General features: G+C 57.8%; 1 protein-coding gene across 2 annotated transcripts in view; it reads right to left on the reverse strand.

The window, feature by feature from the left end:
* Positions 1-7,489: 7,489 nt before the first annotated feature.
* Positions 7,490-12,423, reverse strand: part of scarf1 (scavenger receptor class F, member 1) — a 31,242-nt gene continuing 26,308 nt past the window's right edge. For both annotated transcript variants that reach the window (XM_070856906.1, XM_070856905.1), the window contains exon 11: positions 7,490-8,754. In XM_070856906.1, coding sequence (XP_070713007.1) covers positions 7,661-8,754 — 1,094 coding nt within the window. In that variant the 3' untranslated portion in view covers positions 7,490-7,660. The remainder of the gene's footprint in view (positions 8,755-12,423) is intronic.

Consider the following 12,423-nt stretch of genomic DNA (forward strand, 5'->3'; position numbering starts at 1 on the left):
GCAAACATGGTCAGAAACCAGAGCGGGAGAGGGATTGCATAAAGCGGCCGGGAACCAGCTGGGAGTGAGGGAGGACTGAGATAACAACAGGAAACTTCAACTGTGACTCTGGAACTCCCTCCCTAACCCTCCCGCCTCTCTCTCCTCCTTTCAGACGCTCCTTAAAACCTCCCTCTTCGATCCAGCTTTTGGTGACCTGTCGCAATATCTCCTTGTGTGGCTCGGTCGGTCAGCTTTTGTTTCCTGTGACGCGCCCTGGGACGTTTGATTTGTTTTTGTCGTCATTGCTGGCAAAGCTGGCATTTATTGGCTGTCCCTAATTGCCCCTTAGATGGTGAGCCAACTGAGCGGTTTACTGGGCCATTTCAGAGGGCAGCTACGCAGGGCCGAAATTGCCCCCCTCCATAACCGCGGGGAGGCGGGAATGGAACGGAGGGGCCTCACCGACCGGCGGTGACCCCATACCGATCGGCACCGACCGGCACCGACCGGCCGTGACCCCACACCGACCGGCACCGACCGGCCGTGACCCCTCACTGACTGGCGGTGACCCCACACCGACCGGCGGTGACCCCACACCGACCGGCACCAACCGGCGGTGACCCCACACCGACCGGCGGTGACCCCACACCGACCGGCGGTGACCCCATACCGATCGGCACCGACCGGCACCAACCGGCACCGACCGGCCGTGACCCCTCACTGACTGGCGGTGACCCCACACCGACCGGCGGTGACCCCACACCGACCGGCACCAACCGGCGGTGACCCCACACCGACCGGCGGTGACCCCACACCGACCGGCGGTGACCCCACACCGACCAGCACCAACCGGCGGTGACCCCACACCGACCGGCGGTGACCCCATACCGATCGGCACCGACCGGCACCGACCCCTCACTGACTGGCGGTGACCCCACACCGACCGGCACCAACCGGCGGTGACCCCATACCGATCGGCACCGACCCCTCACTGACTGGCGGTGACCCCACACCGACCGGCACCAACCGGCGGTGACCCCATACCGATCGGCACCGACCCCTCACTGACTGGCGGTGACCCCACACCGACCGGCGGTGACCCCTCACCGACCGGCGGTGACCCCTCACTGACTGGCGGTGACCCCACACCGACCGGCGGTGACCCCTCACTGACCGGCGGTGACCCCACACCGACCGGCGCCAACCGGCACCGACCCCACACCGACCGGCCGTGACCCCTCACTGACTGGCGGTGACCCCTCACCGACCGGCCGTGACCCCTCACTGACCGGCACCGACCCACACCGACCGGCACCGACCCACACTGACTGGCGGTGACCCCTCACTGACCGGCCGGCAGTCGATGCCCCCGACAGCTTTCCCCGGCAGGAAGCCGTGTGTGCCTGACCTGGCGCCCGCCCTTAAAGGGGAGGGCGCACTGCCGGCGCCTCCATTTTATTTTAATCGTCGGCCGACTCCGAGGTCGGCCCGACAATGGTGGCCACGGATTCGGCCAGGCCGCCCAACAGGCAACCCTCGGGTGCCAGGCCGCTGGCCGAAACCCTCCCTGGTGGCCCAGCGGACCGAACTACAATACCTGCAGAGTGCGCAGGGGCCCTCCCCTTTAACGCTGTGACGCTTCAGTACGCGCTGGTGACTGGAAGTGGCGGCTGACCCGACAGAACGGCATTTCCACCCCACAGCCGCACACAACACCAGCCCCCTGCAAAAATATATTAAAGTGCTCAAAATCGGTCGGGTCTCCGTGCGATGGAGAGGAGAAACACATTAAACATTGGTATGTGCCCCTTGGGGGCAGGGGGGCATTTCAGCCACAATATCTGGAGTCACCTATAGCCCAGACTGGGTAAGGGCGGCAGATTGCCTTCCGCAAAGGCCGTCAGTGAACCAGATGGGGTTTTACAATCCAGTAGTTCCATGGTCACCATTACTGAACACTGGCTTTTTATTCCAGGTTCATTAACTGAATTTAAATTCCCCAGCTGCCGTGGTGGGATTCGAACTTGTGTCTCCAGAAAAAAAAAACATACAAAAAAAAGGGCAGTTGAAAAGTATCTGGAGTGTCCCCCAGATCGGGAGGCACTTGATTTAATGTTTATTTATGTTTTACTCCAAAAGACTTGTGTCTCCAGATCATTAATCTGGGGCTCGGGATTACTGGCCCACGATGTTACCGTGGCGGATACTACATTAAAGGCGCTATATAAATATAGGTTGTTGTGTGATATATTGTGATTGCAACAATAGACCACTTAAAACACGGCAGCAATTTTAATGAAAATCATTTCCTCTAAACCGGCAGGATTACAAAACCCGAAATGTCGGATTGCCACACCTGTGACACAGAGGAAGAGATAATCCGGAGCCTCGGACAGCAAGCTCGCTTGTGACAATGGGACAACGGATGTTGTCAGCTGCCTGTGGTCCCTGTGCTGCAGGGAGTCCCGCTCACTGTCCTCCAGGAACAGGAGGTTGTTTGGTGGCCTCGAGTGGCCGGGGGGGAGACGGAGGGGCCGGGGGGGAGCCTCGCTACATCTAGCACCAAGAAAAGTTACTGCTTCCTCTCTCAGTGGTCTTGGGAAAAGCTCGGACAGAAACATTTATATCCAGCCCAGGATCCCAGACCGCGGAGAGCCTGAGAGACACTGTCAGCTGTGGCTCAGGGCACCATCCTCGCTTCTGAATCACAAGGTCGTGGGTTCAAGTCCCACCCCAGGAACTTGAGCACAAAAATCCAGGCTGACACTCCCAGTGCAGTACTGAGGGAGCGCTGCACTGTCGGAGGGGCAGTACTAAGGGAACATAAGAACATAAGAATTAGGAACAGGAGTAGGCCATCGAGCCCCTCGAGCCTGCTCCGCCATTCAACAAGATCATGGCTGATCTGGCCGTGGACTCAGCTCCACTTACCCGCCCGCTCCCCATAACCCTTAATTCCCTTATTGGTTAAAAGGGAGCGCCGCACTGTCGGAGGGGCAGTACTGAGGGAGTGCCGCACTGTCGGAGGGGCAGTGCTGAGGGAGCGCCGCACTGTCGGAGGGGCAGTACTGAGGGAGCGCCGCACTGTCGGAGGGGCAGTACTGAGGGAGCACCGCAGTGTCGGAGGGGCAGTACTGAGGGAGTGCCGCACTGTCGGAGGGGCAGTACTGAGGGAGCGCCGCACTGTCGGAGGGGCAGTGCTGAGGGAGCACCACACTGTCGGAGGGGCAGTACTGAGGGAGCGCCGCACTGTCGGAGGGGCAGTGCTGAGGGAGCGCCGCACTGTCGGAGGGGCAGTGCTGAGGGAGCGCCGCACTGTCGGAGGGGCAGTGCTGAGGGAGCACCACACTGTCGGAGGGGCAGTACTGAGGGAGTGCCGCACTGTAGGAGGGGCAGCACTGAGGGAGCACCGCACTGTCGGAGGGGCAGTACTGAGGGAGCACCGCACTGTCGGAGGGGCAGTACTGAGGGAGCACCGCACTGTCGGGGGGGCAGTACTGAGGGAGCGCCGCACTGTCGGGGGGGCAGTACTGAGGGAACGCCGCACTGTCGGAGGGGCAGTACTGAGGGAACGCCGCACTGTCGGGGGGGCAGTACTGAGGGAACGCTGCACTGTCGGAGGTGCCATCTTTCGGATGAGACGTTAAACCGAGGCCCTGTCTGCCCTCTCAGGTGGATGTAAAAGATCCCGTGGCACTATTTCGAAGAAGAGCAGGGGAGTTCTCCCCGGTATCCTGGGGCCAATATTTATCCCTCGACCGACATCACCAAAAAACAGATTATCTGGTCATTATCACAGTGCTGTGTGTGGGAGCTTGCTGTGCACAAATTGGCTGTCACGTTTCCCACATTACAACAGTGACTACACTCCCAAAAGTACTTCATTGGCTATAAAGCGCTTTGGGACGACCTGAGGTGGTAAACGGTAAGGCTTTCTGTTTTCAGTATGGCCCTCAGTACCTTTGTTAATATTTGGCCGTGTTTGCCAGCAGATATAACGCAGTTTTATTAAATTATGACAACACAGTGGAATGCTTTGAACCTCAGCACAAACACTCGGGGTGCTGCTGGTTGGAGGGATTGCAATGTGAAGCAGCGCCTCCTGTGGGCAGCTGGGAGATTGCCAAGCATTGTTTTCCAATGGTCAGTATTGCAGGCGCACCCAGCCAGGAAAACTGGTCCTGCGGCAAAGGTTCAAACCCACGGGACACAGAAAGTCGGGGAAAGGTTTGTCACCCAATGAGGAATCGCTCCCTTGACCCTATTCCCACCAAACTGATGACCACCCAACTTCCTTTTCTGGCTCCCATGTTAGCCGACATTGTTAACGGTTCTCTCTCCTCGGGTACTGCCCCCCTCTCCCTCAAATCTGCCGTCACCACCCCTCTCAAAAAAACAACCCTAGACCCCACTGTGCTTGCAAACCACCGCCCCATCTCCCACCTCCCTTTCTTCTCCAAAGTCCTTGAACGTGTTGTCACCTCTCAAATCCGTGCCCATCTTTCCCCAAACTCCATCTTTGAATCCCTTCAATCCGGTTTCCGCCCCTGCCACAGGACCGAAACGGCTCTCACCAGAGTCACAAATGACATCCTTGGGGCCCAGGCAGCTGAAGGCACGGCCACCAATGGTTGAGTGATTATAATCAGGGATGCTCAAGAGAACAGAATTAGAGGAACACTGACATCTCGGGTGGGGGGAGGTGGGGGGGGGCGTTGTGGGGCTGGAGGAGATTACAGAGATAGGGAGGGGCGAGGGCCATGGAGGGATTTCAAATCAAGGCTCGAGTATTTTGAAATCGTGGCGCAGCTTAAGCGGGAGCCAATGTAGGTCAGCGAGCACAGGGGGTGATGGGTGAGCGGGACTTGGTGCGAGTTAGGACACGGGCAGCTGAGTTTTGGATCACCTCTAATTTACGTAAGGTAGAATGTGGGAGCAGCCTGGAGTGCGTTGAAATGGTCAAGTCTAGAGGTAACAAAGGCATGGACGAGGGTTTCAGCAGCGGATGAGCTGAGGCAGGGGCGGAGACGGGCGATGTTACGGAGGGGGAAATAGGTGGTCTTAGTCATGCTGCGGATATGTGATCGAAAGTTCATTTCAGGGTCAAAGATGACACCAGGGTTGCGAACAGTCTGGTTCAGCCTCAGACAGGAGTTGGGGAGAGGGATGGAGTCAGTGTCTGGGGAACGGAGTTTAGGGTGGGGACCGAAAACAATGGTTTCGGTCTTCCCAATATTTAATTGGAGAAAATTTCTGCTTCCAGTACAGGATGTGGGACAAGCAGTCTGACAATTTAGAGACCGAGGAGGGGTCGAGAGAAGTGGGGGTGAGGTAGAGCTGGGTGTCGTCAGCGTACATGTGGAAACTGATGTTTTCGAATGATGTCACCAAGGGGCAACATGTAGATGAGAAATAGGAGGGGCCAAGGATAGATCCTTGGGGGACACCAGAGGTAACGATGTGGGGGTGGGAAGGGAAGCCGATGCAGGTGATGTTCTGGCTACGATGAGATGGATAAGAATGGAACCAGGCGAGTGCAGTCCCACCCAGCTGGCCCATGGTGGAGAGGCGTTGGAGGAGGATGGAATGGTCAACTGTGTCAAAGGCTGCAGACAGGTCGAGAAGGACGAGGAGGGATAGGTTACCTTTGTCATAGCCTAGGCATGAACTCCCTCCCTAAACCTCTCTTTCCTCCTTTAAGACGCCCTTTAAAACCTACTTCTTTGACCAAGCTTTTGGTCACCTGCCGTAATTTCTACATATGCAGCTCGGTGTCAAAGTTTTTGTCTCATAACACTGCTGTGAAGCGCCTTGGAGCGTTTCACTACGTTAAAGGTGCTATATAAATACAAGTTGTTGTTGTTGACTTGTGGAATCAGTCATCAGGGTCAAGGGTCAATTGGATGTGTTTCTGCCAAGATAAAGAACTGAGGGCTATGGGGTGATGGTGGGTGGGTGGGGTCGGGGGAGCGAGGAGAGGGGTCGGGGGTGCGAGGAGAGGGGTCGGGGGGCGCGGAGAGGGGTCGGGGGGGCGCGGAGAGGGGTCGGGGGGGCGAGGAGAGGGGTCGGAGGGGGCGAGGAGAGGGCTCGGGGGGCGAGGAGAGGGGTCAGGGGGCGCGAAGAGGCGTCGGGGGGGCGCGGAGAGGGGTCGGGGGGACGAGGAGAGGGGTCGGGGGGGCGAGGAGAGGGGTCGGGGGGCGCAGAGAGGGGCCGGGGGGGGCGCGGAGAGGGGTCGGGGGGGCGAGGAGAGGGGTCGGGGAGGAGAGGGGTCGGGGGGCGCGGAGAGGGGTAGGGGGGCGCGGAGAGGGGCGGGATGGGGGGGGTGGGGAGTTGGGACCCCATTCATTCAGCAACTGGTGCTGTAACGAGCCCCGGTGAACTGCCCATTCCCACCCCGCCCCCCCTCGCACTGAGACCCCGCCCCCTCTCGCACCAAAACCCCGCCCCCTCGCACCGAGACCCCGCCCCCTCTCACACCGAGACCCCGCCCCCTCTCATAGTGCTGCCTTAACGTGACAATACGACTAAAAGGGATGGAAGGGGTCCTCAATGTAAATGGGCGAGTATTTAACACCATGTCTGAAATTCCTCCCCTCACTGTTTAACACGGGCTTGAATTCGGCCCCTCCCCTCAGACACAGAGCGGACTCTCAGGCAAGTCATAGACCCCCAAAGGCTGGGCTCCCAGTGCCAAGTGTCAGGGTCACTGTCCCACTGATGGAACGACCCAGGTTTAACCGATCAGGGGCAGACTGCCTCGGACCCGCTCCCCTCCTCAACAAGGCCGCAGAGAGCTGCCAGCCGAGGAATGGAAAGTTAATTAACGACGACATACAGCACTGGCTCAATGAGTCATTCTCAAACACTGCCATTGGGCGCTACTCTCGCCAGCACAGCCAATCGGCTAGATTCAGAGTGTGTGCAATAATGGGGGATAGCGAATCAGAGCCCGGTTTGCATACATCTCTCCACATTTTTATTTCCAGTCCCTCCACCCTCCCAGTCCCTCCACCCTCCCAATCCCAGTCCCTCCCAGTCCCTCCACCCTCCCAATCCCAGTCCCTCCAATCTCCCAGTCCCTCCACCCTCCCAGCCCCTCCACCCTCCCTCCACCCTCCCAATCCCAGTCCCTCCAATCTCCCAGTCCCTCCACCCTCCCAGTCCCTCCACCCTCCCTCCACCCTCCCAATCCCAGTCCCTCCAATCTCCGTCCCTCCACCCTCCCAGTCCCTCCACCCTCCCAATCCCAGTCCCTCCAATCTCCCAGTCCCTCCACCCTCCCAGTCCCTCCACCCTCCCTCCACCCTCCCTCCACCCTCCCAATCCCAGTCCCTCCAATCTCCGTCCCTCCACCCTCCCAGTCCCTCCACCCTCCCAATCCCAGTCCCTCCAATCTCCCAGTCCCTCCACTCTCCCAGTCCCTCCACCCTCCCAGTCCCTCCACCCTCCCAATCCCAGTCCCTCCACCCTCCCAATCCAAGTCCCTCCACCCTCCCAATCCCTCCAATCTGCCCCATGTTTGAAGATTCTTATCCTGAAGAACTCCCAACAATCCCACTGCCAAGGGATTGTGATGACCATGTCAGGTTCAGGGCTGAGTCCATTTCATTGCCGTGTCGGATCCCCTGAGCTCCCTCTGTGTGTGTGTCGCCTCTCACAGCTCACGGCCAGTTTCTCGCTAGTTGCCATGGCTCGGTGCCTCGGCAGGGATCTCCTCGCGGTGCAGGTGTCCGTCCCCAGGGTCTCCCCGGTCCCGTTCCGGGGGGGTGTCCCGTGGGCTGGGACCGGGCACCATATCCAGCCTGTTCTCTGTGTCCTCGGCCACGTTGGCCACCAGCTTGCGAAGGACAGGTGTGGTCGGGATCAGGGGTTTCTTGGTCAGGGTGACATTGCCTGCTGCTTGACCCTGTTGGGTGGCCTGGGCTGGTGTGGCGGGGGATCTGGGGAGGGAGGTCTCCTTGGGTCTCTGCAGCCCACCCGGGGAGGCTGCCGCTACCTCCAGTGACCGGCGCTTGAAGTTCCGGTCCAGCGCGGCGAGCTTGCGATGAGCTTTGGAGACATTCTCTCCCCTGGACCTGGGTCTCAGCTCCTCCCTGGGACTTGCCCGCTGCTTCTGGAAACCAGTGAATCTTTTTAGCATTGCCTGGACGGTGCCGGCTCCAATTCCTTCCGCCGAGCTGCCCCAGATCCTGGAGGTCCGCTTCGCCTCGCCCGCCATTACGTAGAGCGTTGTCATCGTCTGATCGCCGGTGGCGGCTTCGGGGTCAGCAAAGGTCGCCGCCACAGCCCCGTCCTCCGGGGCCGTTGTGGGGGCGCGCTTGGCGCTGGACAAGGTCCGCCGGCGGTCTGCGGCTCGGGGCCTGGCCGAGGGTTTGCCGAGGCGAGGGGAGACCTCGGGCTCCAGGCCAATGCCAGGCGAGTCAGTGCACCCGTAGGGCTGGGGGGCGACGGGGAGGAGGTCCCGGGGCCCGGGGTCCGACTGGATGGGCGACAGTTTGCTCAGAGTCCACGACAGCTTCCTCTTCCTCTGGGGGTTGGTGGCCGGCTCGGCCCGACACTCTGGCACCGAGCCCCGCCGAGCCTCCGGCCCAAACTTGGTCCCTTCGGCAAACGAGACGGAGGGCCGCTTGGCCTTGGCGATGCTGGAGGTCCTGGGGATGGACAAGGGCTGGAGGCCGTCCTCACTGCTCAACTCCGAGGGCTCCGCTGGGAAGTAGTTGCACCTGGAGCTCAGCTCCTCAAATCCACCCGCCACAACCACGACACCGTTTCCTGACACAAAGGGAGGAAAACATATTCAAATAAACAGCTTAGGTTCTTAATTCTTTGCTAGTTTATTCCCCCAACCATGAAGGTGCTGACTCTCCCTGGGGTACAGTCCCTGAAGGTGCTGACTCTCCCCGGGGTACAGTCCCTGAAGGTGCTGACTCTCCCTGGGGTACAGTCCCTGAAGGTGCTGACTCTCCCCGGGGTTCAGTCCCTGAAGGTGCTGACTCTCCGTGGGGTACAGTCCCTGAAGGTGCTGACTCTCCCTGAGGTACAGTCCCTGAAGGTGCTGACTCTCCCCGGGGTACAGTCCCTGAAGGTGCTGACTCTCCCCGGGGTACAGTCCCTGAAGGTGCTGACTCTCCCTGGGGTACAGTCCCTGAAGGTGCTGACTCTCCCTGGGGTACAGTCCCTGAAGGTGCTGACTCTCCCCGGGGTACAGTCCCTGAAGGTGCTGACTCTCCCCGGGGTACAGTCCCTGAAGGTGCTGACTCTCCCTGGGGTACAGTCCCTGAAGGTGCTGACTCTCCCCGGGGTACAGTCCCTGAAGGTGCTGACTCTCCCTGGGGTACAGTTCCTGAAGGTGCTAACTCTCCCTGGGGTACAGTCCCTGAAGGTGCTGACTCTCCCCGGGGTACAGTCCCTGAAGGTGCTGACTCTCCCCGGGGTACAGTCCCTGAAGGTGCTGACTCTCCCTGGGGTACAGTCCCTGAAGGTGCTGACTCTCCCTGGGGTACAGTCCCTGAAGGTGCTGACTCTCCCTGGGGTACAGTCCCTGAAGGTGCTGACTCTCCCTGGGGTACAGTTCCCCTCGATGTTTAATTTGTGCCACTGGGATTTCAATCCTTCAGCACAGGGAACAACTTGCCTCAATTATCTTTCACAAACCCTTGTAAAATCTCAACCTTCAACTTGCAATCTCCTTTTCACAGGAAACAAATACAATTTCCTTACTCATGCTTCATAATTGTAATGCTTAATTCCCGGGATTCTTTTCACTGCCCGCGGACCCTGTCGAGGGGGTCCCCGTGATTGGGGTCTCGAGCTGTCTGGGAGGGCCGCCCAGTGCTACCATTACAATGCAGGGTTTGACTTCATAACAACATTAGAGTTAGGATCAGGAGCCGGCCATTCGGCCCCTCGAGCCTGCTCCACCATTCAATACAATCATGGCTGGTCATCGACCTGGAACTCCACTTTCCCGCCCGATCCCCATATCCCTCAATCCACCGAGACTCCAAGGGGCCGAAATGACCCTCCGCCCCAAATGGGCGCACAACTTGAATTTAGTTACTATTCTCCCCCCAGTCCGTGGGGTGCAGCACTGAGGAGGGGTCGCCCTCTTTGACTCTGAATTATTCGGACCGGTGCGTCGGGCGGCTGCGGGGCGGGAGGCGGGCAGTGTCGTCAGCGCCACGCTGATGTCAGCGTGATGTGGACGTGTCGTGCCGCGCTGACATGTAGCAATGTCCCTCCCCTTCAATTAAAGGGGAGGGCCGCTGTGAACTCTGCAGCCAGTTTAATGGCACCCCACTGACCCAGCAGTGGGCCGGTACCCAAGAGGGGGAGTCGAGCTGCCTGTTGGGTGGTCCGGCCGAAACCGTGGCCCCCATTGTCGGGCCAACTTCAGAATCGTCCCACAATTAAAATAAAATGGCGGCCACGGCGGAGCGACCTCCCCTTTAAGGGCGGATACACCGCCCAATCACACACCGCTTCCCGCCGTGAAAGGCTGTCGGGGGCACTGAGCGGACGCTCCGCTCCCACGGGGCAACGTCCCTCGCGGGGCAGAAAGCCTTGAATATATTCAGAGACTGAGCCTCCACAGCTCTCTGGGCCGACCCCTTATCCTGAGACTGTGCCCCCTGGTTCTAGACTCTCCAGCCCGGGGGAAACAACCTCTCAGCATCTACCCTGTCAATCCCCCTCAGAATCTTGTATTTTTCAATGAGGTCACCTCTCATTCTTCTAAACTCCAGAGAGTATCGGCCCATTCTACTCAATCTCTCATCATAAGACAGCCCTATCCCAGGAATCAATCTAGTGAACCTTCGTTGTACGCCTCCAAGGCAAGTATATCCTTCCTTAGATACGGAGACCGAGACTGTGCACAGTACTCCAGGTGTGGTCTCACCAGGGCCCTGTACAGCTGTAGCAAGACTTCCTTGCTCTTATACTCCAACCCCCTTGCAATAAAGGCCAACATGCCATTTGCCTCCCTTATTGCTTGCTGTACCTGCATGCTAACTTTCTGTGTTTTTTACACAAGGGACACCCAGATCTCTCTGAACACCAACATTTAAGTTTCTCAACATTTAAAAAATATTGTTTTTCTATTCTTCCTACCAAAGTGACTAACCTCACATTTCCCCACATTATACTCCATCTGCCACCTCACTGCCCACTCACTCAGTCTCTCTATATCCCCTTGCTGATGCTTTGTGTTCTCCTCACAGCTTACTATCCCACCTAGCTTTGTATTGTCAGCAAACTTACATTACACTCGGTCCCTTCATCTCGATCATTAATATAGATTGTAAATAGCGGCGGCCCCAGCACTGATCCCTGTGGCACCCTACTAGTTACAGCCTGCCAACCTGAAAAAGACCTGTTTATCCCTACACTCTATTTTCTGTCTGTTAACCAATTCTCTATCCGTGCTAATACATTACCTCCGATCCCATGAGCCTTTATCTTGTGTAATAATCTTTTATGCGGCACTTTATCAAATACCTTTTGGAAATCCAAATATACTACATCCACTGGTTCCCCTTTATCTACCCTGCCAGTTACATCCTCAAAAAACTCTAATTAATTTGTCAAACATGATTTCCCCTTTCATAAAACCATGTTGACTCTGTCTAATCACGTTATGATTATCTAAGTGCCCTGATACCACTTCCTTAACAATGGATTCCAGCATTTCCCGGCGACTGATGTCAGGCTAACAAGCCTGCAGTTCCCTGTTTTCTCCCTCCCTCCTTTCTTGAATAGCGGGGTTACATTTGCTACCTTCCAATCCGCTGGGACCATTCCAGAATCTAGAGAATTTTGGAAGATCAAAACCAACGCATCCATTATTTCTGCCGCCATCTCTTTTAGAACCCGAGGATCTAGGCCGTCAGGTCCAGGGGATTTGTCGGCTTATGGTCCCATTAGTTACTCTGGTACTTTTTCTCTACTTGTATTAATTACATTAAGCTCCTCACCCTCATTAGACCCTTGGTTCCCCAACATTTTTGGTAAGCTTTCTGCGTCTTCCATTGTGACAGATACAAAATATTTGTTGAACGTTTCTGCCATTTCTTTATTCGCCATAATAATTTCTCCTGTCTCAGTCTCTAAGGGACCAACGTTTACTTTTGTTACTCTCTTCCTTTTTATATACTTGTAGACGCTCTTACAATCGGTTTTTATATTTCTTGCTGTGTGTTGCGGGGTTTGCTGCCACTACGCCCACACCCCCGTCTCCGCCCCCTCTCCTGGCCCCGCCCACACCCCCGCCCCCGCCCCTCCTGGCCCCGCCCACCCACATCCCCGGCCCCGCCCCCTCCTGGCCCCACCCAGACCCCTGCCCCCTCCTGGTCCCGCCCACCACCGTCCCTGACCCTCCTGGCCCCGCCCACCATCGTCCCCGACCCTCCTGGCCTCGCCCACCCCCGTCCCCGTCCCTCC

This window comes from Pristiophorus japonicus, chromosome 16 (assembly GCF_044704955.1).
Source record: "Pristiophorus japonicus isolate sPriJap1 chromosome 16, sPriJap1.hap1, whole genome shotgun sequence".
In the NCBI taxonomy this organism is placed as follows: domain Eukaryota; kingdom Metazoa; phylum Chordata; class Chondrichthyes; family Pristiophoridae; genus Pristiophorus; species Pristiophorus japonicus.